Raw genomic sequence first — 27,948 nt, 5'->3', positions numbered from 1 at the left:
TACATTCATATAAGGTACACAAGACTATTTGACAAAAACCTAACACATATCTAACAACCATGTGACAACCAAAACAAGGACAAAAGGGACCATTGCAAATGGACCCCCCCAAATGCACCCCTCTAGACTATTATATACACGTAATGGAAAACACATTTGAAATTAAATACGAAACTACCCGATACATACAGGTACGAGGTAAAAATATCCACGGCTTAAGAAATGCACTGTAACCTGTAGAACCATATCGAAGGCATTTCAAACCATCATCCTTAGCTTTTAACAAACTCTCTATTGGAAACATAGCAAACATTAAAAAGAAATGCAATGGTGTTAGTAATAAATTAGAGGATAAGTATATTGTATGGGTGGGTAAAATCAATAAAATCAGTGTGGTAACTGACACCGATATATTGATCAGCTAAGGCCATTATGCCCTTGTATGCAACACCGACAATGGAATAATATGCGTGTGCCTATTTTATGTGAAGGACAGATCAAAAAAGGTACACTGCCTTGTTTCACACCCGTTGAGGTAAAATCCCTCTTATGTTCGCGTTACTTGATCTTGTACATTTCCCATTAGCCTCCCGCTCAATATGATATTATACCTCCAAAGTTAGTGCCTGGTTACCCAGTAAATTGTACCGCATCCTCAATAAATTCCACAATATTCTTCTCATATAATCCACAATGGAAGCGTGGTAAACATACTCTTCAATGTAAGGTATTCCCATCTGCTAATTACCCACTGGGCATTATGTTCCCACGGCCTGCAACTGCAAAACTTTTGAACATGACAATCAGTTTCACCCAACCTCAAATACTACATGATTTAGCGGAAATCGAGCATTAAAGCTATAATCCTCATATGGCGGCCCATATTACAACAGCGAGGAGGTCATCGCATAGGCCCAGTGCTGCATGGTTTTCAAAATGCTATTCAATTTAACAGGTATAGTGATCAAACTTTCGCCTGCACCCACGTAGCATTCGAGCATGCCCCAGGCAGCCACGCCCATACCTGATTATCAAAGTTTCTCATCCAGAGACCAACGTTTAAAGCTTTGTAAATAATGTATAATCCTCATACGATGGCCCATTTTACAACAGCTAGAGTTCCATCACATAGGCCCCATGTTTCCGCAAACGCCATCATATTTACCAGGTAAGACTATCAAACTTTTGCCGGCACCCACATAGCGTTTGAACATGCCCCAGGCAGCCATACCCATCCCTAGTTATCAAGGCTCTATTTCATGAGTCCAACATTACAAGGTTTTACAAAATGACCGCTTAGTCCCATACCTCATTTAGATTCCTCCAACTTCTAGCAACCATGGTGAACGGTTTCACGTCTCGGAATCCACTTAATAAAATTGCCCACCCCCACACCTGTCTCAACTTATACAGGAGTGGGTGGTCATATGGTCCCCAGGGATATGATCGCACATTAAAGTGAAACCGCTATGCTTCAATCACCACAAGTAACAATTATCTAGTAACCCGCCGTGTTTTACCAAACTGTTTCACATGAGTCATATAGACCAAGTGTACACACCACATCAAGCAATTAGAAAAAATTGGCATCTCCATATGGGCAACGTCGACATTTCTTCATCTTAACGCCTCTATGCAACACTTCCTGAATGCAATTCCATCTCAAAATCGCAAAGTGGGACAAAAAGACCCAAGTACAACTGATGGACACTTATATCGACCTACTTGCATTTCTAACCAATTATGCTGAGAATAACGATGGGGGACAACATGTGGAATACAGGCAAAGGATCCATTTACTTTACAAAGGGGGATAAAAACACATATGATTTATTTCATTCAACTACACATGGGAGTTTCATCACCGCCCATGCCTCAACGCATGCACCCAATTCTTTTGATCCCTCTCAGTAACCACACTTGAAATACAACTTATTCTACCCGACTCCAACCATTGAATTTAACTTGCACTCAATTGCTAATAATATTCCGACAAATTCACAAGTGTCATGTGAAACCATACGGCAGTCACCTACACCACGGTAACATCTAATGAATAGGCATCATCCTGATATGCGTATAAAACCACATCCCAACCTTTACATCACATACCCAAGTAAGGTGAAACTAATCATTGCATCACCCACCTACAAAAATAAATAGCACACAAGAAAAGGTGAAATATTGGATTAGCCATAGTGACCAATCTCCAAAGAGAATGAACATTAGAAGGAAAGCAATTATTCATTAAGTAAACCTTGGTGAACACTCACCAACTGTAATGCATAAAACAAAAAGGGAAACTCCTCTCAACCTATCTATTGGAAAGCATAAGTACTGTCCTAAGGCAGGTTCATCATACAGTATATAGCCTCATTGGTCGGGAGCTTGAAAGATTTGATGGAAAATGTGATGGGCTGCACCTCTTACTGACTAGCACTGATGAACGATTTTATGGATTTTACAGATGCTGTCAGTTGCACTTATGAAAGTAACCTTAACTTTGAACCCACAGTTTGAGATGATTGCTCTATTTAGGGATTTTTGCAATAAATTGCAATGCAACTTACAAGTTACCCACTCTGGCACTTAAAAGTTAATAGGACACCCGATTATGGGGTTTGGGGTTCCGCACTGATTTTATTGATGTTACCTGCATATTGTGGAAGACATATCACATAGTGGTGTGATGTTGACACCACCCATACAATATATTTACCCACTAGTTTAATATTAACACCATTGCATTTCTTTATCCTTTTGTTATGCTTACATTAGACAGTTTGTTAAAAGCTGAGGATGATGGTTTGAAATGTCTTCCATATGGTTCTACATATCACAATGCATATGTTGTGCCATGGATATTTTCATCTCATATCTGTACGTTTTTAATTTGATTTTATTTGTGTTTGTCATTAGGTGTGTATAATAGTGTAGAGGGGTGCATTGGGGGGGGGGAGGGGGCATTTTCAATGGAGTCCCTGCTGTCCTTGTTTTGGTTATCACATGGTTGTTAAAAGTATGTTAGGTTTATGTGAAATAGTGTTGTGTACTCTATATACATGTATTTCTGCCTGTTGCATGTTTTAGGATGTTTCAATGTTAGAATGCATATAAGTCTTTTTATATATCTTTTTACAGCCCTGAGGAAGTTTACAGGTGGTGAACAAAACATACTGGCTGTTGGATGTGATCACCACAGAAAATAAAGACGATTTGGAATACGTGCGATTTGGAATCGGGCTTTTGTATCGGTGCACCATCACTCATGAAATTTGGATTCAATTTCACCTTTTAGTCGTACATTGGGAGCAGCAGGTGCCTTGGTTTGATGCACGTAGCTGGATTACGTTATTAAACAACTGGGACGACAGGGAGGTGCTGTATACCGAGTGGCCTGTAGCTCTACTCTGTTGTTTGAAACTTTTAACTTTGTTTGCCTTTAAGAAACAAACTCCAAAAGCGGGAGATTGTTTCTGAAGAACAAAAAATGAATATCCTCCACACCCTTAGATCCTTCTTCCAGTGTGTGGCATCAATATCGTTTTTTTTTCTGTCCCTCATCACCACGCTTTCCCTGGCAGCGATGAACAGGTCAGAAAAAAATCACACCAGATTCTGCCTGTCTCTAAACAAGGCATGTGGATCAAGACTTTGAAAAACAGGGTTCTCTACAGGGCCGGACTGTGAATGCAAACCGGCCCTGGCAATTGAGTCGGACTGGCCGTGGGGGTGGAGGGTAATGGCACGTGGAAAACACTGCAGCTGTGTGTGTTACAGGGGTACGATAAAAACAGCCGCCCCGGGGTCCAAAACCGCCCCCCACCCATAGGGAAATGCCTTGGTTCTCATCATGTTTGCAACAGTATACCCTGACCGCCAAACTCTAAATCAGGTTCTAAGGCCCCAGATGACATGAATTGGGTACGAAAATTATGGACATTGAATACAAAGGAAATTAAAACACAGAAAGGCAACAACAAGGGATTTCAATCCACCTTGAAAATAGTCCTGGACTATCTTCAATAAAGCACACCCAGTTTGAAATGCCAGAAAACTGAGAGCATTAAGGCTGAACTGGTTCCTGACGTACCAACATGAAGAAATGCCGGAGATGTTCCACAGGGAAAACATTTATTCATGAAAGTTCCAAGAGATGGCTGGGTAACTAGAATGTTTGCCAAAAAACTTTGAGAGGGAGGATAGCTACTTTTGTTGGGTGAAATGATGGGAAAATTGTAATGGTTGGTATGCAGAATTTACTGGAGCCACTGGTTTGGAATTTACTGTCATTTGAAACTTAATAAAATGTATTACAAAAAAGCATTAGATCTATGCAGACGTCACTCACCCCAAGTAAGACTGTAACGGCCTTGGCACAAATGGTCCCATTGATTTGGCAGGGAATGTTCTCTGTAATCACTTGGAAGGTGCCTCCAAACGAGCCACAGAAATCCTTAGGAGGATAAGATTAGCATTGCATAAATTTGCCCAACTTCTCATGTCATAATTTCCTAAACACTACAAAAGCCCCTAGGAAAAACCCCAGAACAGAAAGGTGAGTACCTCAGCCATTGTGTATCGACAGCGTCCATTAAAGGTGAAGTGCTTCCTGTCGAAGGTGATGTGATGCCCATCACCGAAGACGGAGCATGATCCCAGGGAGGATTGGTCTTCGCATTCCCACACGCCATTGTTGCAAGTACTGTGAGGGGCAACAAACAACAGTTCTGAGTGGAAACCCCGATCTGCAGTCTGTTTCTTGATTACACCCAGTATAAACATGTTTCATTAAAGAGGAAAAGTGCCTGCTCGGCTGAAGTCCTGCTTAAGTACAGCAGGAGAACCTGGCTTGCCTTTCTGGATGCCTTAGAAATAAACGGTTGCCAACATGGGTTTAACAATGCTGCTGCTGAAAGTGAAACAGTGGGTCCATATAGATTTACATGCAATGCAGTGTAAAGTACCAGACAATAGGGATGGGTGGAACTCGTAGAGTTTCACTCCGTGGGATTTTGCAGAGTTACATAAATGGTCCTTGAGATTCCGCAGAGTTCCACGAGTGGGCGGAATTTGCATGTGGAGCTGCTTGCATTGATATTCATCTCCAGAAGCAAATTCCACGATGTTAAATCATCGTGAATGACTCCACACGGCATGCCAGAGAGCGCTGCTTGTTTCTGCTGCTCAAGTAGATTTTCTACTCGAGCGTCAGCTTTCTCAACGCAAACAACCACGACCTGCCACTTCTGCCCATGTTGAGAAATCTCACCAGGAGGTGTTCTAGTGCCCTGAAATCGCACTAGGGGCTCCCAAATTCTCACTTGCCAACTTGATGTTGGTGAGCTGCACAAGAGAAAAAACTCTGACACATAGGGGTTCACTGTTTCTTGCCAGAACATACGGTCCTGAGAACAAGTGTAGTTGAAAATGAATAGTTTCCATGATAATCTATTCAGCCCCACCCAGCAGCCCTTACAATAGGGAATTCACAAGGGCAGAACTTAAGTAAAGGTTCTTACCAGGGTACTAATTGGCCATTAATTTGTATTGTACATGAACGTCTCTCAAAAACAAAGTGTACTTTTCCTTGTATTACTTAAATTGTTGCAGCCCAGCATACCATTCAAGCAGATAGATTAGCGTGGCGCAGCGCAATTTAGACTCCACCATCGCACATTACAAAAAAGTTAACTATATACGTGCATTTTACATTATATTCTCTGTGTGGCTTAATTTTATAAACGTGAGTGAAGCTTTCAAACGCATTACCGAGATGTATTCACTGTAAAGACTAGCAATTTTTGCACGTGTGCAATAATGTTTAATTTAACATGAAAGCATGTATTTCTTTTTCATGTTTTACATTAAGGTTCTGATCACAAGTTTGTCAGTTTTCCTGTAGGACTGCCACTGTGTCGGTTCCAGGAACACCACCAAGCCCGTGGTGAACCCGCCCACCGGATTCCAAGTTAAATCCAGGCCTAGTAGGACGGCGGTGGCATTGTCATGTCAGCAAGTATGTTTGGCTCATAGTAGAGCCTAAACAGCATACCGCCACCTTGACAGCGCCTACAGCACATCAGTGCATGGTATTGCAGGCACCATGTCATCCATGCCACATAGTGCACGCACCAACATGCACTTTTGAGTGGGCACATCATGTGCCCGCTGCCCGCATCCCCATAGGCAGATCTGCCCAGGGGCACTGTTGGGGGCCCATGTCCATGCTTTTCGGCAAAGCATTTCATGAAATGCTTGGTGGAAAGGCAGGTCAAAATCTGCTTAGTACCGCTGCAATTCCTGCCTGCTTTCACTACTGCCGCCGCAGTGGGATCCTGAATCCTGGTAGTGGTGGTGGTCTTGTGGCGTTCCACTGCCACCATCGTAATATGGCGGTCAAACTGCCGGGGTGGTGGCAGCCAGACTGCCACTGCTAGTATGTCAGTACCAGGAACGCTGTACTCATAATAAGGTCTTTATTCTTCAAGTTATATTGCCTTTATTTTGAAAGTTCTAATTGCATATGTAAATATGTACTCTTTTACTCATGTTTTGCATTTATTCCTAAAGTTGCGCGTGTATATACAACCATGTATTCAAAATACGCATTAAAAGCTTAGCTAAAGTAAGCCCGACTACAGACCTCAGTTGACATGCATTTTGCTTTGCCAGCATGTTTCGCTCCTAATGAAAGTTTATTATCATGATTTTTGTTAGCTAGAAAAAGGTTTATTGTCTGTTTTAGACTGCTGATAGAGAGGCCTGAAGTGAAACATGGCAGGGAATGTGGAGAAACAATGGTCGAAAGAGGCCTTCTGCTCACCATATACCATGATGGCAAGATGTTCAAGGTTGAGAACCGAAGTTATCAGTTTGATGTGATGTGAACCTGGACTGATCTTGCAGATGTACTCTAGTGGTGACCTGATTGGTCCCTGGCCCTGGTGCACTGTGAATCTCCTGTTATTTTGAAATAAATGTTTTTCTCACAGCTATAGTTGGGAGGGATTCCTGTTAGACTTTGAAAGGTACAGACCTCTCTGCTTGTTCTGTTATTGGAAGTGTGAAGCTTTATTCTAAACACTTATTTCTCTTTTTCTTCAGACTTTTACGAAAGTCTGGTCATGCTGATATCTTCTTCTATGCTCCCGATTTAGAGACCATAGGTAGGTGGCTCTTTATTCGATTTAGTTTGCGTTAATAAAATTGTGATTATCGCAATTCAATATGTCACATTATTGCACCTTAACTGAGATATTTCAGCTTACCTATTGTATTGCTGCATTTACTGAACTTATTCATGGTTTGCGTTTCTACTGGATTGACTGGTAATCCAAAATAAAGTCATTTAACTATATTCAGTGCTTTCTTGTCCTTATTGTGGTGTCGCATTGGCTTCACAAGTTAGAAATGTATTTGTTGAAGCTTCTTCCCTTTCAGTGTTTCACGTCAGCTAACAAAGTTCTATGCGACAAATGGGGGAAAAATCTTTGACAACTTGACTAAGAGATTACGTTGTCACGCTCCATCAAGCACTGACCAAGAGGATGGTACTTCAAGCGAGCAATACTAAAGAGCAATGCTTTGTCAGTTTTTACCTACCCTCCTTAATTGGGTTGCTGCAATGCACATGCAAGAAGGCTGCCATAGTTGACTAAACGCAATAACTCCTAATAATGTGGATAACTTTAATAACACCTCTCCCTAGTGCTGTACAAAACTGTGGACCTTCTCTTCTACAGAGTAGGCAAAGTTATGGGGCAAACTTTGCTAATGTAGTGACATTTACATATTTAAACAAGAATGGGAAAAAAGGGTCCAAAATTGGGTTTGCAGTTTAAAAAAAACCAAATTACCATTAACCCGTTCGGTGCTCATGCCTGGAGACATCATGATGCACAGTGGGCGTGTGCTCATGCTCATGACGGCACTGGCGCTTCCCCCGTGGGACGCCGATCGTCGGGTTTCTACCGTGGAAGGCAGGGGAAGCCCATCCCTGCCTCCCTCCGCACCCTCCTCTGCATCATCAATGACGCTGACGTCATTGGAAGTTTCCCTTTGTTCCCCAACGTGCAGGAAGCCATTTGCTTCCAGCGCGTTGGGGAACAAACAGGTAAGTTTTGTCGCTGGGGAGGGGGGATTTTTCCAAAAGAGGCATCAGGGGAAAGGGAAGGGGTTTCCTTTCCCCCGATGCCTCTTTTGTGCATTCCTGCTGCTCGATCGTGCGATCATGCAGCAGGAATGCCCACTGGCACCAGGGATTTGTTTTATTTTTATTTAAAGGGCAATACTGCGTGCGGGGAGCGGCCCCTTAGGCAAGGGTCGCTCCCCTTATTGGGCGCATAATTAAATACCTTTGTCTGCCCCCCTTGGGGGGCAGATTTTTGCATACTTTAAGATAAAATTGGCCCATTGGACCAAGAGTCCGTTTTGTGTGGGGAGTGGCCCCTTGGACAAGGGTCACTCCCTTTGGGGGTATGTTTATGGCTGTCTGCCCCCATGGGGGGGCAGATCTTGCCTTTGTATGTTATCTAGGGCCCACAGCGCGGTTGCTTCATGTCTCTAAACGTGCCACGTGTCTATTATGTTTTTATGTAGGACATATTTCTAGTAAAATTTTTGTACTAAATTACTTTAAAGATACGGCATAATAACCCTACGCGTGGTGCGGCTTATTTTAATAAATGATGTTGACAACAATAGACAATTATTTGAACTTAGCCGCTACTATGCTGTATGCTTATTAACATCCAACTAACTATGTTGTCAGCAGAGAAATAAACTAGAAGTCTGCTACTTTGCCTGGAATGTTTGTTAGCACGACAGATTTAGGACACGTCTGTCCAAAATGTTTATAATACTGATTATTACTTTATCACTGAATAATCACTGGTTTGTTCACAGGGACTTATCATAGTGCCCTAGATGCCGTACCACTCATCATCTAGATTGTCTACAAAGAATAATTTTTGACATGTAAGTCACGTCGTGCAATCATGTGTGTAAATTTCAAATTTGGGCGTTATTTTAATTCTTATCTATAATTGTGGGTCTATGGTTGATTTTCCAGAGACATTTGAATTTTCAACTCAGAGTATACTATCTCTTTATTCATAGTTCACAAATACGATTCTCTCAGGATACGATTAAATGTGTTATCTACGGCAACTGAGACCGAAAATGGCCTAGATATCATTAATAGAGTGAGCATCTAGCAGAGCCAGACATTATAAATCCATTATAAATACCCAGATCCGTGTTTCTGATTTTTGGCTAACTCTTATTTTTCAGCCTTGTATGCTGTTATTACAGACTTATTTCTATCATGTCTGTCGAGCCGTCCAACTTCTCCAAAAAAATTGTTACACTTTTAAGGTTATTAGTATCATTCTACTCTTTGGGAGACACGATTGCATTGTTTCACATCGGTGGTCTCATGGTCAATCTTTGTTCACGTCTACTTCTCTGTTTGTTTTATGCACCAAATGGATTGGAACACATCACAGTATGTTCTTTCTTTTCTCTCCTTTGTGATTGTTGGAATTGGGCCTATCTTTACTTTGTGTCACAATCAATTCAGTGCACTAGACTATATGTGACATAATTTCTTTTTGCACCTTCTTCCATGGTTTCAGACCTTCTCTTGCTATTTCCTGCCTATACACTGTTCTATGTGGATAGGATGTATTTTATATTGTTAGAATATAATAAATGTTCGTATGTGTTTTTACTATTGTTTCCACAGCCTTGAGAAAGTCACGGTGGTGACGCACAACGTGATGGCTGTTTTTTCATGTTCTTTACAACAAGGACTTGACTACTATCTCCATCATTGTAGAGATTTTCTGACTGCATAATCCAGACTGAAATGTCTGAGTCCTTGCATCTTTGTGTACTAAGTTTGATACTTTGATATTTATGAAATAAATGAATGAACGTCTAGTTAAATTCACTTCCCGTGTTTCCTGTGCCAAAAAAATCTTTCTTTTTGCTTTTTAGAGTTAGGCTGACAGAATATTGTCATTAATATAATCGGAAATATTGTGAGTGCCGGGGTTTCTTTGTTTGTAAGTTTTTCACAAGTTACTGCTGTTACGTGTGTTTCCTACACCTTGGGTAGTGTTTTTTTTTACCCTCAGTGGCACCATTTCCACTCTTTCATGTGTGGTCACTACTTGAATTTATTTTGTAGCCGGACATACAGTAATCGTGAGGTCCGACCCTTGTATCCACCACTACCTATTCCTATTTTGTATAAATTATAATACAATACTTATATATAAATAAGCAACTATTATTAAATTAATACTTTTAATTTATATTATAATTAGAATTTGTTTAATAATGTAATAATATGACAAATAAATATACCAATAACATAAATATTTACAAAACAAACCATTATAAATACAATCAAAAAGTAAACAAAAACATTTCTGACAATTTGATAAAAATATTTTACACATTAAAAACATGAATAATTACTGATATTAGAATTTCAAAGAAGCAAAAATATAAAAATATAAAATGTAAAAATAAATTATATAATTTTACATTTAATACATACTCTATTCCCACTACAATTTATATAAAAGTACACAAAGGGTCCTATTATCTGGCTGTCTCATGTTGGCGCGACGGTGGTGGATCCAGTCACCGACACATCAGTGATCCAACTGCCCGATTATGATTCGGGCAGTCGGACCACCCTTGGACCGCGGTCAGAGGCTGCAATATGCTTGGAGGGACCGCCACAGTCCCACCAAGCACATTACAAGTTTCCTCTAAGCCAGGCTTTTCATGGCAGTTCCACCACCATGAAAATCCTGGTGGAGAGGAAACAAAGGTGAGGAGAGGAAACATACATATGTGGATGCACACAGGGGGGCATAACACGTGCCCGCCTGTGTGCATGCACATAGGTTCCTGCACGGCATTGACTTTCGAGTCCATGCCATACAAGAACTTTGTAGTGTGGTCCCATTGCAGTGCCCTTTTTAATGGCACCGCCCTCTTAAAATGAGGCATTGCATGGGACCGCCATGCCGCCCGCCTGCCAGACTAAAATAAAGTTGTAATCTGGTAGACTGTTGGCGCCAGCTTTGGCAGAGCGGTGGCATGGCGATTTGCACTAATGCGCCACCGCTCTGCCCAAATCTCATAATCAGGGCCGATGGGGAAGATGTATCAAGCCTTTTACCATTCGCAAAAATTGGCCCATTTGTGAACGGTAAAAAGCCTTTTGGGATGTATCATCCCAAAATGCATCAGCAAAATTGGGACCTTTTGCGAGTACCTATTTTGCGAATGCATTTAAGGAATCGCAAATTGCAATTCCTTAAATGCAATTTTGGAAGCACCCAAAATGTGCGATCTGGCCTTAAGGAATCGCAAATTACCATCAACTTCAAGTTGGTGGTAATTTGTGATTTCCTAGAAATATTCACTTTTTGGCATTTTCAAAAGTGCAAAGTTGTGCACATACATGCCATTAGGGGATGCATTTGTGCCACATGTGCATACATACATATTTCATGGGTACAATAGGGTGTCCTTTTGGCACCCTTGAAATTGCATGCGCAATTTGCGAGTACCTATTGGGTACTCGCAAATTGCGCATGCAATTCCCATTAATTTCTATGGGCCTCTTGGCCCATAGAAATGAATGGGAAGCCATTCCTTATTTGCGACTCGCAATTTGCGAGTCACAAATAAGGAATGCGTAGGAATCACAATTTTCATTGCGAAACCTACATACATTGCATTTTGCGAGTCCTTAATAGCAAATCGGTAAAATTCGCTATTAAGGACTCACAAAATACAATGTTGATACATCTGGCCCAAAGTGTTCTACTAAAGATGTATAAAATGTATTACTCCAGCTTCACACAACAGTAGGAAAACTGTTACAACACACAGGGGTAAAATTTACTATTCTCACTCCAGTCAATACAACAGTAGAAAAAATACTGGACTGAATAGGGGTCAAATTTACTATTCCCACTCCAGTAACTGCAACACTAGGGAAAATGTTGGATTGCGAAGGGATTGCGAAGGGGGAAAACTTACTATTGACATTCCAATCAATGCAACAGTGGGGAAAGTGTTAGATTGGGGAGGGGTAAAATTTACTATTCCCACTTTAATTAGTGCGACAGTAGGGAAAGTGTTGGATTGCAGAGGGTTAAAATGTACTATTCCCACTCCAGTCAGTGCAACAGTAGGGAAAGTATTAGATTGCAGAGGGTTTCAAATGTGCCATTCCTACTCCAGTTGGAGAATTAGTAGGGAAAGTGTTATATTGCGGAGCGTTAAAATGTACTATTCCCACTCCAGTTAGTGCAACACTAGGGAAAGTGTTGGATTGCAGAGGTGTAAAATTTACTATTCCAAATCCAATAACTTCAACAGTAAGGAAAGTGTTAAATTACGGAGGGGTAAAACTCTAATCAGTGCAACAGTAGGATAACTGTTGGGTTGCAGATGGGTAAAGTCTACTATTGCCCCTCCAGTCAGTGCATTATAAACATTATAAACAAATAAATTCTCTTCAACACGAAAAAAGAATTGCAAAAACATAGTATATAAATACAAATATAAATATGCAAAAAATATTTAATATATATTAAAAATAAAATTACATAAAAACATATTACAATGTTAAATACATATCATAAATAACTACAAATATAACTGTATTATAATACAAATATTTTTCATTTGAATAAATAATTTTATTAAAACATTTTTATTAACAAAATATATTTATGAAATAATTTTCCTTAGATACTTCCCGACCTGTACACCTACAAAGTTCACAATCCCCACCAAAAATCTAACTTTAAAAAACAAATTTTTTACAGCATTAACATAAATATTTATCAATGAACTAATTATCATTACTTAAAAATTACTTATTACTTAATTATAGTTAACTTACTTCCCACAATATACCGTCACAAATCACCCTCCTAAAATTTAACTTAACAAAAAATGTATAACACAATTAACATAAAAATTGTCAATTGAATAATTATTATTAACAACTAAATACTAATTACTTATAATTATTTTTCATCCCACCCTGCACCCATATCAACCTCACAACCCACACCTCATATAAAAAATAGAAACAATAATTACATAATTACCATAGATAATTACCAATTAAAAATTTAGGATTAATAAACAAGGAATTAATAATTTATTAGAATCAATTAACTTCCCTTTCTGTACTCCTTTAAAACTAACAACCTGCACCTAAAATAATGAAATATATATTTACACAATTAACATAATTAATTATTAAATATTAATTAACAACAAATTATTAATTTAATAGAAGTGAATTACTTCCCACCCTGTACCCCTATAAACCCACAACCCGCTACAGTACTAAAAATCAGAAAACACAATTACAATGCATTTTATAACTACTAAAAATTTAATAATTATATTACAAAACATAAACAGTAGTTCACATACACATTTAAAATATATACTAAAATGCATAACAATAATTAAAAAAACAATATTATAAACCACTATATTTTTGTAAACAATATTATTGACTACGGTATTTTACAAGTCAATTTTACTTACCTTCAAATTGATATTCTTGCAGACGATATTTCAATAGCACAATATTGGTCTGATGATATTTTAAATTTTATATATTTGTCTGAATACTGCAGGAGAGCCAATTTGGAAACCTAGAACATTATTACATTTCCCTGACAGATATTGAGATATTTGTCAATAAGAAATACGCTGAAAATGTTCATGATGCACAAAAGTCTGCATGTGCATCAGTTTTAAAATTCACATACCACAAAAAAATCAATTCCAGAAAATAGAACAAAAATAGTGCATTATAATCAAATATTTGTATACAAAAGAGAAGGAATACACATTACACTCTGAAGAAGGCCTCACACACTCTAGACTAAAACTTTTTTTGAGTTTCATAATGTGTTTCAGTAACGGCGATTAGGCCACAAATGACTTTTTAGCGCATGTTTCCTCGATCTACGATGGGTAGGATAGCGCTGCTAAAAATGGTGGTGTTTCCAAGGCTCCTGTATTATTTTACGAATTTACCCATATACATCAAGCCCGCGCTAATCCGTGCCTTCAAAGCTGACATGAGACATTTCATTTCACATGGCACTAGTAGCAGAGTAGCCCTGACTAAGCTATATCTGCCTGCCAACAGTGGCGGTCTATCAGTGCCTAATATGGAGCACTATTACTTGGCAGCGCAATTTTAATGGGTGGCCCGCTGGCTTAGCGACCGGCAACTCGCATACACTGCATCGTACCAACCGAGCTATACACAAACACAGATCGTGATTCTTTTTAACCCTGGCAGGAGAGGTAAGGGACCTACCCAGTGGTTGTTGAAGATGGCCTACACCTGCTTTCCCCCCAACATGCGACTCACGAAGGATGTTACTACATATGCACCTACCCTCCCAATATTTGGCAGCCACGACAGCGGCGGACATTCACGGTAGCAGAACTGTGTACGTGGGATGAAGCGGGAATTCAGAGCATGGGGCATTTTTACCGTGATGGGCAGCTGATGGCGTTTAATACACTCATGAATGAGTATGACCTGCCACAGGGCCAATTTCTGCTTCATGCTGTGCTGTTGAGTGCGATGCAGTTGATCTGGGGTGATACAACAGAGGAACCCAAAACACATCTAATGATACAATACATGCACATAATGGGCCCAGGCCAACACCTTACTAGATGGGTAGCGGAATCATTATGCACACATGGGGCAACCACGCTAACATAGCTTACATGCCAATGGGATGCTGATCTGCAACGGCAAAGCACAGAGTGGGAGTGGTCGATAAAACTAGAGAGCCCCACCCATATCCCACGGAACGCTAGATTCCGACTAATACTGTACTACATAACACAGAGGGCCTATAGCCCTATATGACACCAGCCAAAGTAAATACAATCTTCAACCAGGTGGATGCTCAGTGTCCTAGGTGGGGTCTGGTTGATGGTGATCTTCTGCACATGCTGTGGTCCTGCACCACACTTGCCACATACTGGGAGACTATCACTACACATCTGTCGCAAAGCACTGACCGCACGCTGGAGTGGTCATTGGAGGTGTGCATTCTGGGTTTATACCGGAGAACCAAGAAACATAGTGTGACCAACCGATTTATAGATCTGGGTCTTATTGTGGTGAAAGGCCTCAACATTAAATGCTGGAAATCCCCGGACCCTCCACAAGTAAAAGCATGGTTTCATTCCATTGTGTGCTGGGCGCAAGTGGAGCAGGTAGCACTCAGACGTGAGGATGCCAGAGGCATGCGCAAGATACCAATTGCTACAGCTTGGGATGCAATACTCATGGATCTTCGTAGTGCATGGCAGACACAACTGGAAGCACAAAACGCCCCCCAGGAGCTGAATGAAGCTCAAGAACAAACGCACAGCACACAATAACAATTGGCGCCCCCCAGTTGGTGTTATCTAGTGGGGAGAGAATAGGGATAAGACGCTGGGTACCCCTGACATATGTCCAAGATATTACTTGCTAGGCAAAAGCGGTAGTGAGCACAATAGGCGAGAGCGGCGCCTGGGTGGAGTAGTGGAAGCTTGTGTAAACAATGCACTAGCACGGGTAAAAAAGCTTCCCCATGTATCACAAAGTCACAGATGGGGATCCCCTTCCCCCCTCTCCCCTCCCCCTTATACCAAGGTTAATCCCAAGAGTTGGCATGTTGCCATGTTGCTAACACACACACATAGTGGAGCGTGCTCCGGCAGAATGACACGCTGATGTCTCTAATAGCGCATATATCCATTGTCACACCACTTGCATATGATGTAAAGACTGTAATAGTCTGGTATATAGCTGTCCATTTTTGTCATTGACAATTGTTGTAAACCATGTAAAAACCTAATAAAAAGAAATGTAATTAAATAGTTTCTTTAAAAATACTTATATTGCATGGTATCCCTAGCATCACTGAGGGTCCAAAAACAGAATTATTGAAAGTGTTTGTGATGCTCACTTGAGCCGTGCAAGCTACTGGAAGGTGACCTACACATAAGTCATGCTTAAGATTTAAAATAGATTGCTGTGATGATGCATGAGTCCAGCAAGCAAATGCTATGTATTTTCTTCTGTCTCTGTGACAACATACACGAATGGGGACACTAGTACATGAATAGAAACTTACCAATTATTGCAACCAGATTTGATTTTTTCTCCTGACTGGTAGTACACCCCACCTTTCTGGCATGGGCATCTATTTTCGTCCACACATCTGCCAAGGCCATTTAACATCATCCCTGGAGGACACATGCAGCCAGAGATGCATTGCTTGCTTTCCTGTTAGAATAAGCAACATTGTCAATAGGTGCATGCATTTCAAGCTCGGTCATGATCTACACAATTGAGAAAGACCACTTGAGGCTAGGGAAACCGTTCAGCTAATTTCCTAGTGATGGCATGGTCAAACCCCTATAAACAAAACATCGCGGCCAAAGAATGTAAATTTCACCAGTGCTTGCCAACTTTTTTGGACTGGTGCTTGGCAATTTTGCATCTGTCTTAAACCGACATTTGCCATGACTGGTTGGTAGAAGTCATTATTTTAGCATCGGTAAGTTACTGCAAATGTGTACTGGTCTTTGGTGCCAATGTCACAAAAAATTAACTGCACTTTTACAAACTTGCACAGATCCAGTACCATATTGCCCAACGCTATTGCAATCTAGGAGATCTAGTGCTACTAGCAAAACTGACGTATATTTATATATATGTGTATATATATATATATATACAGTACAACCTTGGGGGATGGAGTTCCTTGGCATCTCAGAGGGCCGAGAAGGCGGTCCTCACAAACCCCCCTCACCTAAGCACATGCACTGGTGATGGTGTCCTGCCCCCCGTGCCTCCAACAAATGTTACTGCACTGTCCCTCCCTTGGGCCCTAGACCACCTCAGGGCATTTTTGTTATAAAAGTTGCCCTTTTTTTAATCTGCTCCCTGGATCCATGCATGTTCCTCGCATTTGCGGTGCCCATAAAATAATGCCATGGGGGCCCCTATGGGACTCCTCCACCAGGCCTAGGAGGCAGGGTATCTCTACCATGCCCCTATATGTTTTTGCTTACTTTTTTCCCGGACACTGTACTGAGTCCCAAAGTCCTAATATGGCTGCTGCCACATCTTTCTGGGTGTGGTGACAGCAAATCAGATCTTACCTAGAGATCTTTCGGCTTTGTGAAAACACAGAGGCATGGAATATCTATAAATCATGAGTCTTAATTGCTCATAAACCACTAAACAAAATTGTACCAAATCACAAAAAGCACAATTTCTTGACCCAGATCTAGCATTCTACTATATATGGTGTAATCCCATTTGGAATACCCACTTTTTCTAGGGCCCCGCTTGAAGGATCACCGCAAAACTTTCTAGGAATGAGCTGAGGTGAATGAACTTTTTTTTAGAAAGTTTCCTGAAAATTCGTCAAACAGCGCCAAAGTTATTAGCTATACAAAAATTATATTTCCTATATAACAGGTCAACCTAACTAAAACTACCCACTGCCAGTAGGTTATGTAAATATAAAATTATCTGATATGCGTAGTGGTAGTTTGATAAGGATCATTCTAGGGTCTAGGGGTAGGCAGTGGTAACTTATGGTATGGGTAACTTTAGGGTTTAGGGATGGGTAGTGGTGAAGGGTGGTAAGGGACAATTTAGGAGTTAAGAGTAGGTAGTGGTAAAGGAAGGTTAGGAGTACTGTAAATGGGGGTACCCCTTAAAAGGAAAAAAATATATATTAAGTTTAGGGATTTAGGGTCAGATAGCAGGTTAGGAGTACATTTTAAAAAAGGAGCGGTTTGGGGGAGATCCCCCTACACAAAATTAAATTTAATATTACGTACAAATATATATATATTTAATGTCTCAGCTTACCTCCGAAGAAGATCAATGCTGATCGAAACATGTAAGGAGTTTGCCGGAAATTCATTAAAGGGATTGGAATCGCTGTGGAGTGTGGCTGTCTCCTTTTCCCAGGAAGAGGTGTTTGTTGTATATTAAACGGCGTGGTTCAGCCGTGAGCCTGCACTGCCAGCAAGTGTGCCTAATTTGCCCGAAACTGAACCATTGTGTGTGACCGCTGAAAGCGTAAGGGCAATGGCACTGCCAAAGACTGGCTTTGGCATGGTTTTCGATAGCCTTGAAAGTGGGTGATTTGAGACGCAGTGAACCTGGAATGCGATAACATCTTTAGAAGACATTATCCACTGGAGGATACAAAATGCGGAGGGACTGAAAACCGCAAGTACCAGAATACATCTGGGTAACCCATCTGGGCGTCCACTAGGGGGCGAGCAGTATAAGAACTGGTTATTGATTTGTTGTTTTTTTTTGCCTCTTATTTAATGTCTCAGCTTACCTCCGAAGAAGATCAATGCTGATCGAAACATGTAAGGAGTTTGCCGGAAATTCATTAAAGGGATTGGAATCGCTGTGGAGTCTGGCTGTCTCCTTTTCCCAGGAAGAGGTGTTTGTGTATATTAAACGGCGTGGTTCAGCCGTGAGCCTGCACTGCCAGCAAGTGTGCCTAATTTGCCCGAAACTGAACCATTGTGTGTGACCGCTGAAAGCGTAAGGGCAATGGCACTGCCAAAGACTGGCTTTGGCATGGTTTTCGATCGCCTTGAAAGTGGGTGATTTGAGACGCAGTGAACCTGGAATGCGATAACATCTTTAGAAGACATTATCCACTGGAGGATACAAAATGCAGAGGGACTGAAAACCGCAAGTACCAGAATACATCTGGGTAACCCATCTGGGCATCCACTAGGGGTCGAGCAGTATAAGAACTGGTGATTGATTTGTTGGTTTTTTTTGCCCCTTATTTAATATCTCAGCTTACCTCCGAAGAAGATCAATGCTGATCGAAACATGTAAGGACTTTGCCGGAAATTCATTTAAGGGATTGGAATCGCTGGGGAGTGTGGCTGTCTCCTTTTCCCAGGAAGAGGTGTTTGTGTATATTAAACGGCGTGGTTCAGCCGTGAGCCTGCACTGCCAGCAAGTGTGCCTAATTTGCCCGAAACTGAACCATTGTGTGTGACCGCTGAAAGCGTAAGGGCAATGGCACTGCCGAAGACTGGCTTTGGCATTGTTTTCGATCGCCTTGAAAGTGGGCAATTTGAGACGCAGTGAACCCGGAATGCAATAACATCTTTAGAAGACATTATCCACTGGAGGATACAAAATGCGGAGGGACTGAAAACCACAAGTACCAGAATACATCTGGGTAACCCATCTGGGTGTCCACTAGGGGGCAAGCAGTATAAGAACTGGTGATTGATTTGTTTTTGTGTTTTTGCCCCTCATTTATTGTCTCGGCTTACCTCCGAAGAAGATCAATGCTGATCGAAACATGTAAGGACTTTGCCAGAAATTCATTAAAGGGATTCGAATCGTTGTGGAGTGTGGCTGTCTCCTTTTCCCAGGATGAGGTGTTTGTTGTATATAGCTTATAGTCCAGTACTGAATTAAGCACTAGCACTTTATCATTTTAGAATTAGATCTAAGTACTGTCCTTGGAAAACTATGTTTTATAAACAGACACTATTAGTTGTCCTCTGACTCTCTCCTCTACCTCTTTCTATCAACAGCGGTTTGAAATGAAATAATCACCGTGGGTTGTCTCATACAAAACTATGAAATATGGACAAAAATTATCTGACGATGTTTTGTATATAATTTGTTACATGGAATGATAAGGACTACATGTTACCGAATAATGAGTTAGAGTATTTTAACTTTGTATCAAATAGCGTCAAATTATCTCTGTAATCAAAATGTTGTCTATATGGATGATTCGATTAAATTGTAAATATATGAGACAATATGTATCTTTTTAAATCTAATCCATTTTTTAGAACTATTGATGTTAAGAGATTATTGGCACTATGTCAAGATAACTTCTCATGAAGACGGTTGAAAAAACCTACAGTAGTCTGTCTACCATGTCTAGTGAGTAACCAATCATGTGACTCTGCATTTGGTTTTAAAAGAAACTGATTTGTTCGCATGTAACTGTGTGATCAAGGGAGTTTTCCCGAAACGCGTTACGCGAAGAATAAATACCCAAGCCGGATGGCAGAAAGCATCTCCAGTGTCGGTGTCTGATTTTTATACGAAGTCGGATTTGGTTGGAATATATATATACATATACATATATATATATATATTTATTTAATATAAATATTCACACACAAAAAACAAAAGTTAAAGTTAAGTTAAAGTTAGGAAAACTTTAATTATGTTTGCTCTACAAACCCAAGTTAAACTACATAAACATTAGAGTTTTTAAAGTTATAATTATATTTTCAATGTATCATTTATGTGCCCCTTTTAAATGAATATGTCATACTTATAACTCACATTTATACTTACGCACCACCTTAAAATTCATATAGCTCGCGCACCTCCGTACACAGTCTTCTCACCTCACTTGCCATAGTACATTAAGTATAACTTGCCACTGCACCATGCACTATGTTCTGCTATATTATATCATTTCAGAAGTCATAAGTGTTGTTATTAATGGAATCATTTCACATGCTCTATTTCTGTAATATGAAAGGGTATAGGTAGTGCATGGAGAAGGGGCGTTTTATAGTAAATGTAGTGTAGCGAGTGACATGTAAGTGGTGCATAAATGATAAATTAGAAATATAACTAAAACCTTCAAATGTCTAATCTTTGTGTAGTTTAAGTTGGGTTTGTATAGCACACATAAGTAAAGTTTTCCTAAATATACGCTTATCTTTTTATTTGTCCAGTGCAGTTTTGTGCAGTGCAGTGTTTTTAAGTGAAGTGTGGTACAATATACTGGAGAAGAGTGTTGCAAAGTATAGTATGATACAATATATTGTGGTATAGTGGAGTGGAATAAAGTGGAATCAGGTATACTGGAGTGGAGTACAGTGGAATGGCATACAGTGAAGTTGCGGGAGTGAATTGGATATAGTACAGTGGCGTATACTGGAGTGGTATAGAGTGTAGTTGCATACCCTATTGTTGTATGCAGTGGGAGAGCACAATGTGGAGTATGGTAAGGTAGTATTATGCTTTGTAAATATTGCAGAGTATATTTGAGTCCACTGTACTGGCATACAGTGGAGTGCTATAGACGGGCGTGTTAAACAGTGTAGGAGCATATATTTGAATACAGTATACCGAAATAGCGTAAAGTGGAGTGACATACAGAAGAGTTTGGTACAGTAGTGTTGCATAAAGTGAGATAGCGTACACTGGAGTGCAGTGCAGTGGAGTACCATACAGTGGAGTGACGTACAGTTTAGTGGTGTATAGTGGGCTCACATAAAAATTGAGTGAGGTTTAGTGTAGTGTTGTAAATTAAAATTCTGTAAAGTGCAGTGGCCTATATTTGAGTACCGTACATAGCAGTGCTGCAGAGCAGAATAATGTACACTCCAGTGGGGTACAGTGCAATAGGGTACAGTGCCATTGCATTTACTGGTATAGCATAACATTTAGTGCCATACCAGTAGTCTTCAGTGTAATAACGTTCAGTTTTGTGACCTGAAATCTTCAATGTATATTGGAATGGCATTTACTGGAATATCGTACAGCAGAGTAATGTAAAATTAAATAGGGTTAATTATCGAAGCGTAGAGTGTAGTAATATACCATGAAATGTAAATAAGGCAGTGGCACATAATGTCATTTTGTAAAGTGTAATAGCATACAGTTGACTGTAGTACAATACAGTAGCATAGACTGCATTTCAGTTCAATGGAGTGCTGTGGAGTGAAGTATCGTACACTGAAATAGTATATACTCAAGTACTGTACTATGAAGTGGGGAATAGGCGAGTAGCACATAAAGAGTAACATGAACTAGATGTGCGTACAGTTAATAGAGTACAGTTGCAAGCAGTACAGTGTAGGGGTGTCGAGAACCTGTCTTGCACAAAAGTGTAGTAGAATAGAGTGGTGAACAGTATAATTGTGTAGAGTATCGTATTGCAGACTGGCGTAGCATAAAGTGGAGTTCGGTGGAGTAGAATGGACTAACGTACAGTAGCTTAGCACACAATATTGTGGCAAACACTGGAGTTTCATAAAGTAGAGTGCCATAAGCGGATTGTTATACAGTGGGGTAGCATAAAATGGAGTGTATAAATTAAAGGAAACATAGGGTTAAAGTGTGTAAAAAAAAAAGTCAATTTTATATCTGTAAAATATATATTGCACTATGTAAATGTAACTTTCTGGTTGTATATGTAAATAGTGTAAGTAAAATTAATTTTATATGTATATAAAAATCGCCGTTATAGATTGTTCTATGGTGTACTTTGCTAAGTTCATGATATAGCATGGTACATGAGGCTCACAAATAGGTATGTGAATGGTTCATGGCTGTGTTCACCAAAGGTAAAAATCAGCCATATCTTTTTATCACAAATTTCTATTATTATGTGGTCAGAGTTTTGCTGACGTATAGCTTAGGGTGTTACATATAATTCAGTATTATGTTTTTTTTATTATTAACAACCTATTACCCATTCAATTCAGGAGTAATAGGTTACCTTTTTAGTTTATACATGTGTAGATATTATCGACCTATGAATTTTGTGATATTTTCTCCTGTAATAACTTGAAACCTGTTTTTGGGATCTCCGTGAACTTGAGCATATTTGTTCCACCTGTTTCTATGCACTCACTTTAAAATAACCCCGGGATGGGCCAGGTCCCAGGGGAATATAATCTCTCCTAGGCTCCCCTCCTAGGCCTTAATAGTCACCTACCCTGGGCTAATTTACAAAATATGGGGGCCCCCTTTTAAAATAAAATAATATAAAAAGAGGCAGGCCTCCGGGTTGGAAACGGCCTGGCTGTAAGAGTAACCCCATACCACACATGACCAAAGGCCTTGTGTGTCAGGCGTTGACTTCCTCTAGGTGGCTGCCTGCAGAGAGTTGGATGGCCAAACCGCCACCATGCACAATGAAGGGCCAGGCGAAGCATGGGGTTGGCTGCCAGCAGGTTTTGCCTCTGGTGTCGATTGGCCACAGGGTCTGGCTCCATGCCAGGGTCTTTGAGCAACCCTCGCTGCACATGGCCAAAGGCTGTGTGCAGCATAGGGTCAACTGTCTGCAGGGAGTTGGAAACAGTGCCTGGCTGCTACACTAACCCCTCACCATGCACGACCAAAGGCCTTAATTGGCGTGGGGTTGGCCGCTTCTAGGTGGCTGCCTACAGAAAGTTGGATACAGGGCCTGGCTTTAAACCGGGACCTGCTGCCAAACCGGCAACGTGCACAATGAAAGGCCATGCAAAGCATGGGGTTGACTGCCTCCCGTGTGTTGGCCACAGGGCCTGGCTGCAAGCCAGGCTCTTCTGCCAACCCCCGCTGCACATGGCCAACAGCTGTGCGCAGTGGGTGTTAGCTTTATGTATGGTAATGAGATATCACTTTACCTTAAAAAAAAACTCTAGAAAATTCACTGAAAAAATCAAAGGTTAAAGTAACGTAATAGTTAGGTGTGATAAAAAGATTTGTTTTTGGTAAAAAACAAAACAACAGAAATTCTCACAAAAAACAATGGTTAAAGTAACGTTAGAGTTAGGTGAATATGTCAGTGACATTAAAGTTTTGAACCGAAAAAAAAAACGAGAAATCCACAGAGCTAACTATAACTTGCACCCCCACCATGCACTGCTTATGACCTCACATATTACATCACTCATGACATGTACTATGACATAATTTATGACATTAGTGATGACAGCTCAAATGACATCATTGATAACATACTGATGACATCGGTGACGTCAACATCCAATAAGTGTGTTAGTTTGTTTTATAGTTTACATAGCGGCAGGTAACTACCAAATGACTTTTCTCCCTTAATGGGTACAGCCTGGTTTCAGCCAATGGGTGCAAGTGTTGGCAAAACACATGTGCTTCTAATGCATCATAGGTGTGCAGAGGCATTGAATACATTATAAAGCTTTGAATTGAAGAGTAACTCTCTGTGCAGATGACAGTTGATGACTTGTGACCAATATGTTCCACACAAGTTTTTTGGTCCTTGAGGAAAGGTTTCTAACAGGGCAAAGATTCGATGTAGTAGGAATTAAGTATTGTAAGCAGCCTTGCTTTATTAGACAGAATCATCTCAGCATGACAATTTACCAATTTCTACATATCATGGAAGACTGTGTGCACCAGGTACTGACTTATGTACATGTGCTTCTTTTGCTTCAGAAGATGACCTATCGGTGAAATGTTCACCACATTAAGAATGCTGCAGGTAGTATGATCCACTTCAGACCTTGGTTATTTTAGGCGAGTAGTGTCTTTTTTGACAAATTTTTCATAGAGTGTACACTGTTGTTGCTAGATACTGTTTAATACTCTGTGGTGTATTTGTCTTGAGAGTCTCATTGTCTGTGAACAGTTTGGTACAGAGTACATTCTTCCCATAGAGTAAACACTGTTTACAGTACCCATGTTTCTACTCATATCAACTTCATTTCTCATTGTAGGTTTGGTGACTGTGAGATACAGATAACATCTTCCCGTAGTAGGAGATTAATTTTGGAATAGATGTTGAGTATCTTGGCTTTCTCTGAATAGTGGATACATATTGAACACAGTGTGCAATAAGGGTTCCCTATATATCTGATTGTTAATGTAAACCAGGCTACCTGTGAAGTGTTTGGTATAGGGTCAATGTTGCACATGACACATGCTTGATACACCTAAGAGAGTTGTATCTGTGATGGCATTATTGATACTTAATATTATTCGGATATTTTGTACTTACTTTCAGGCCTCTAATGACATACTAGTTTATAGACATACGAGTTTATAGAGAAATGCATACAAAAAAATGCATGATGTCATCAATGATGTCATCTGAGATGTCATAAAACATGTCATGATTGATGTAATATGAGAGATCAAAAGCAGTGGATGTTTGGGCAAAAGTTATAGTTAGTTCTGGTAACAACTGATGGATTTCTGTGTTTTTTTAATTCAAAACTTGAATATTATCACTAATATATCTACCTAACTATAACATATAAGTATATATATATATATATATATCCGGCACTCGCTCTTCAATTCCCCTTGTTACGAAACAGAACAGACACAAATGCGGTTTCTTATTACCGGTTTGTTTGTGTTCCACCATAACGCGGCCTTGTTCAAATGACATGCATGCGTTGTATCATTCTTTTTACGTTTCAATTTTTCATAGATAGAGAAGCAAGACTTTCAAATAAATAATATCTCCTCTGTGTTTTTATAGAAAGCAATATAAATCAATTATCCTATTTTCCAAAATTCATTTACAATTTATAATTATTTGATACAATCCATTTTCTTCAGAGAGTTTTTTATTTCATTTTTATACTAGTGAGTATCATATGTACATTACTGCAATTCATGTTTTGATGAGACTAGTTACAGGCAAGTGCCCTGGTGTTAACCTCTATTGGTGCATGAGTTTAATTTCATAACTCTTGCACCCGATAATAACATCATATCTGCATTACTTCAATATGTGTCCTAATGTGCTCATTGCAGGTAAGTGCCCTGATGTAAACCTCTGTTGGTGCATGAATTAAATTTCATAATTCATGCCCCCATTACACTATTACATGACTCCTGATTATTGTCTCAAAATTATTTCATACGGTTTTCCCATTTATCATCCGGCAAGTGCCTGTATGTGGACTTTGTTGCTAGGCTAACCATGTTTTATCTCACATTGTGAAAAGCACAGAAAAGGATGCAAACAAAGAAAAAGAAAAAGAAAAGGAAAAAAATAAAAATAAAACCAAGAGACAAAAAAAGGGGCGAAAACAATATGTTCTTTAAAAGGACAGTTTCTAGGGGTTATGTCACGTTGTGCTTATCCTTATCTAAGCATGTCCTAATCTCCTCATCTATTCATAGACATGAATTTAACCCCTCATGGTAATTTAAGCCATGGGGTGTTTTGCAATCCAAATTGATAAAGTACCTAATTTCCAATTCTCTCAACAATTTTGTGCGTTCATCCCATCTTTTACTGCTGGGTACCGCATCCATCACAAAATACTTCATTTGTTTAGAGTCTTTCTGATGAAACATTTCACAGTGGCGTGCCACCGGATGTGTGCAATAGACAATAGTGATCGCCCTCATTGGTTGCAGTATTCTCCTATGGACTGGTACTGAGGTGCTTCCCAAATATCTTAAATTGCATGTGCAAATTAACACATGCACAGTAAAATCTGTTTTACAGTAATAGGATCCCTTAATCCTCACCTCTCTTGTACTAAAAGGTGTCAAGTATGTGTTGGTGTTTTGACCTATACTGAATGCCCTACACCGTGAGCATTTTCTGAAACTCTGTGGTGATCCTAAACAAAATTGCTCACGTTCTGTCTCTGGGCTGCTCCGTACAACCACATCTTTCAAGGATGGTACCCTCCTGTATGTGATTAAGGGTTGTTCTGGCACTAATTTGCCTATCACTGGATCTGATTTAACCACGTGCAATCTTTTCTCACTAGTGCTCTCAGTTCTTTCCCCTGATCATTGAAGGGGCTTAAAAATCTTATTGCTATCTGCTTTCCTTTTTTCATTGTGTTTGATTTGGAAAACAAAATTGTTTCCCTTTTCCTCTAGTTGACAGTCCTGCGTGCTGTTTTCACTACTGTTGCACTGTAACCCCTCTGCTCAAACCTGGTTTCCATATCATCCTGACATTTCTTGAGGTCACCATCTGTGCTACAATTCCTTCTCGCCTGTGTGAATGAGAGATATATATATATATATATATATATATATGTATACACACATATATGCTATTTTAATTAACATGTACGTGGGCACTTTAGATTAAGGAGACAAGATGCACTGATAACTATTTAATCAATGGACATTAAAACAATACTAGTGCATCTTAGGATCTGTACGATTGTGACAGTATACCACGTGGTTGAAAGGATAAAAGCACCACCCTGAGTGATTGCAACCTTCAAGGCCTAACAGCTAAAACTTATAACAACATAAGGTTGCAGCCATTCTCATGATGAAAATAAACGCACTGTGTTTACGAAATTGGGCTTCTGCATCTCTTTTGTTGTAGGATATATATATGTGTAAAAACCACAGGTTTCAGGGACGTTATAGTCAGTAATTAGCATTTAAAAAATCCTTAGAAATTCACAGAAAAAAACAAAGGTTAAAGAGACGTTAGAGTTAGGCTGACATTTCACTTGTACAAAACCAGAGATATTCAGCCATTATAGTTAGCTGAGCTAACTATAAATCGCACCCCCGCAATGCACTTCTGATTTTCTTGTTTTTTTTTTTCTGTGCAATGTTTAGAAGTGCAAATTATAGAAATTACATAGGTTGGGGTCCCCAGCTTCCAAAAAGGACTCAGTGGGGTTCCCCGGATTCCTGTAATAATTTTGCGGGGTTCCAAGGCAGTCAAAAGGTTAGAAACCACTGCCACAACCTATGTATAAAATATTCTTCATCAGTATTGCTCTAAATCCTAAAATTTTACAGTTATTCCTGTGGGCACATGACATGCAGACCCTTGATGCTGCACTTACACATGGCACGTTACGTTGCTGGCATTTCTTCTGGCACTCAGATCCTTTGGTGCCTGGTGGAGCGCTAGTGCAGTCGAAGAAGATCATGGGAGCTTTGCACTCTGTAGGGCGACATGAAAATGAGATATGACTCAGTCAAATGCAATGTTAGCATTATCTGTAGGCATTATTATACCTTTTGGTTTGGGGCATTTACAAGCCATGTATCACTCTTCATCTCTCAATGAAGACTGAACGGGCAGGGAGTGCCAATTCACTTTACTATCAATAAAC

The 27,948-nt window shown here is 39.9% G+C and overlaps 1 protein-coding gene across 1 annotated transcript in view; it reads right to left on the bottom strand.

Moving 5' to 3' along the window:
- Positions 1-27,948, bottom strand: part of LOC146860841 (uncharacterized) — a 915,295-nt gene that overhangs the window by 557,451 nt on the left and 329,896 nt on the right. The window contains exons 19-22 of the mRNA XM_085646176.1: positions 27,676-27,776; positions 16,221-16,372; positions 4,567-4,705; positions 4,352-4,456 (exon numbers count right to left, since the gene is read on the bottom strand). Coding sequence (XP_085502302.1) covers positions 4,352-4,456; positions 4,567-4,705; positions 16,221-16,372; positions 27,676-27,776 — 497 coding nt within the window. The remainder of the gene's footprint in view (positions 1-4,351; positions 4,457-4,566; positions 4,706-16,220; positions 16,373-27,675; positions 27,777-27,948) is intronic.

The sequence above is a fragment of the Triturus cristatus genome, chromosome 3_1 (assembly GCF_964204655.1).
Source record: "Triturus cristatus chromosome 3_1, aTriCri1.1, whole genome shotgun sequence".
Lineage (NCBI taxonomy): Eukaryota > Metazoa > Chordata > Amphibia > Caudata > Salamandridae > Triturus > Triturus cristatus.
The sequence above is the reverse complement of the archived record's forward strand: the minus strand, read 5'-3'. Positions and strand labels throughout refer to the sequence as shown.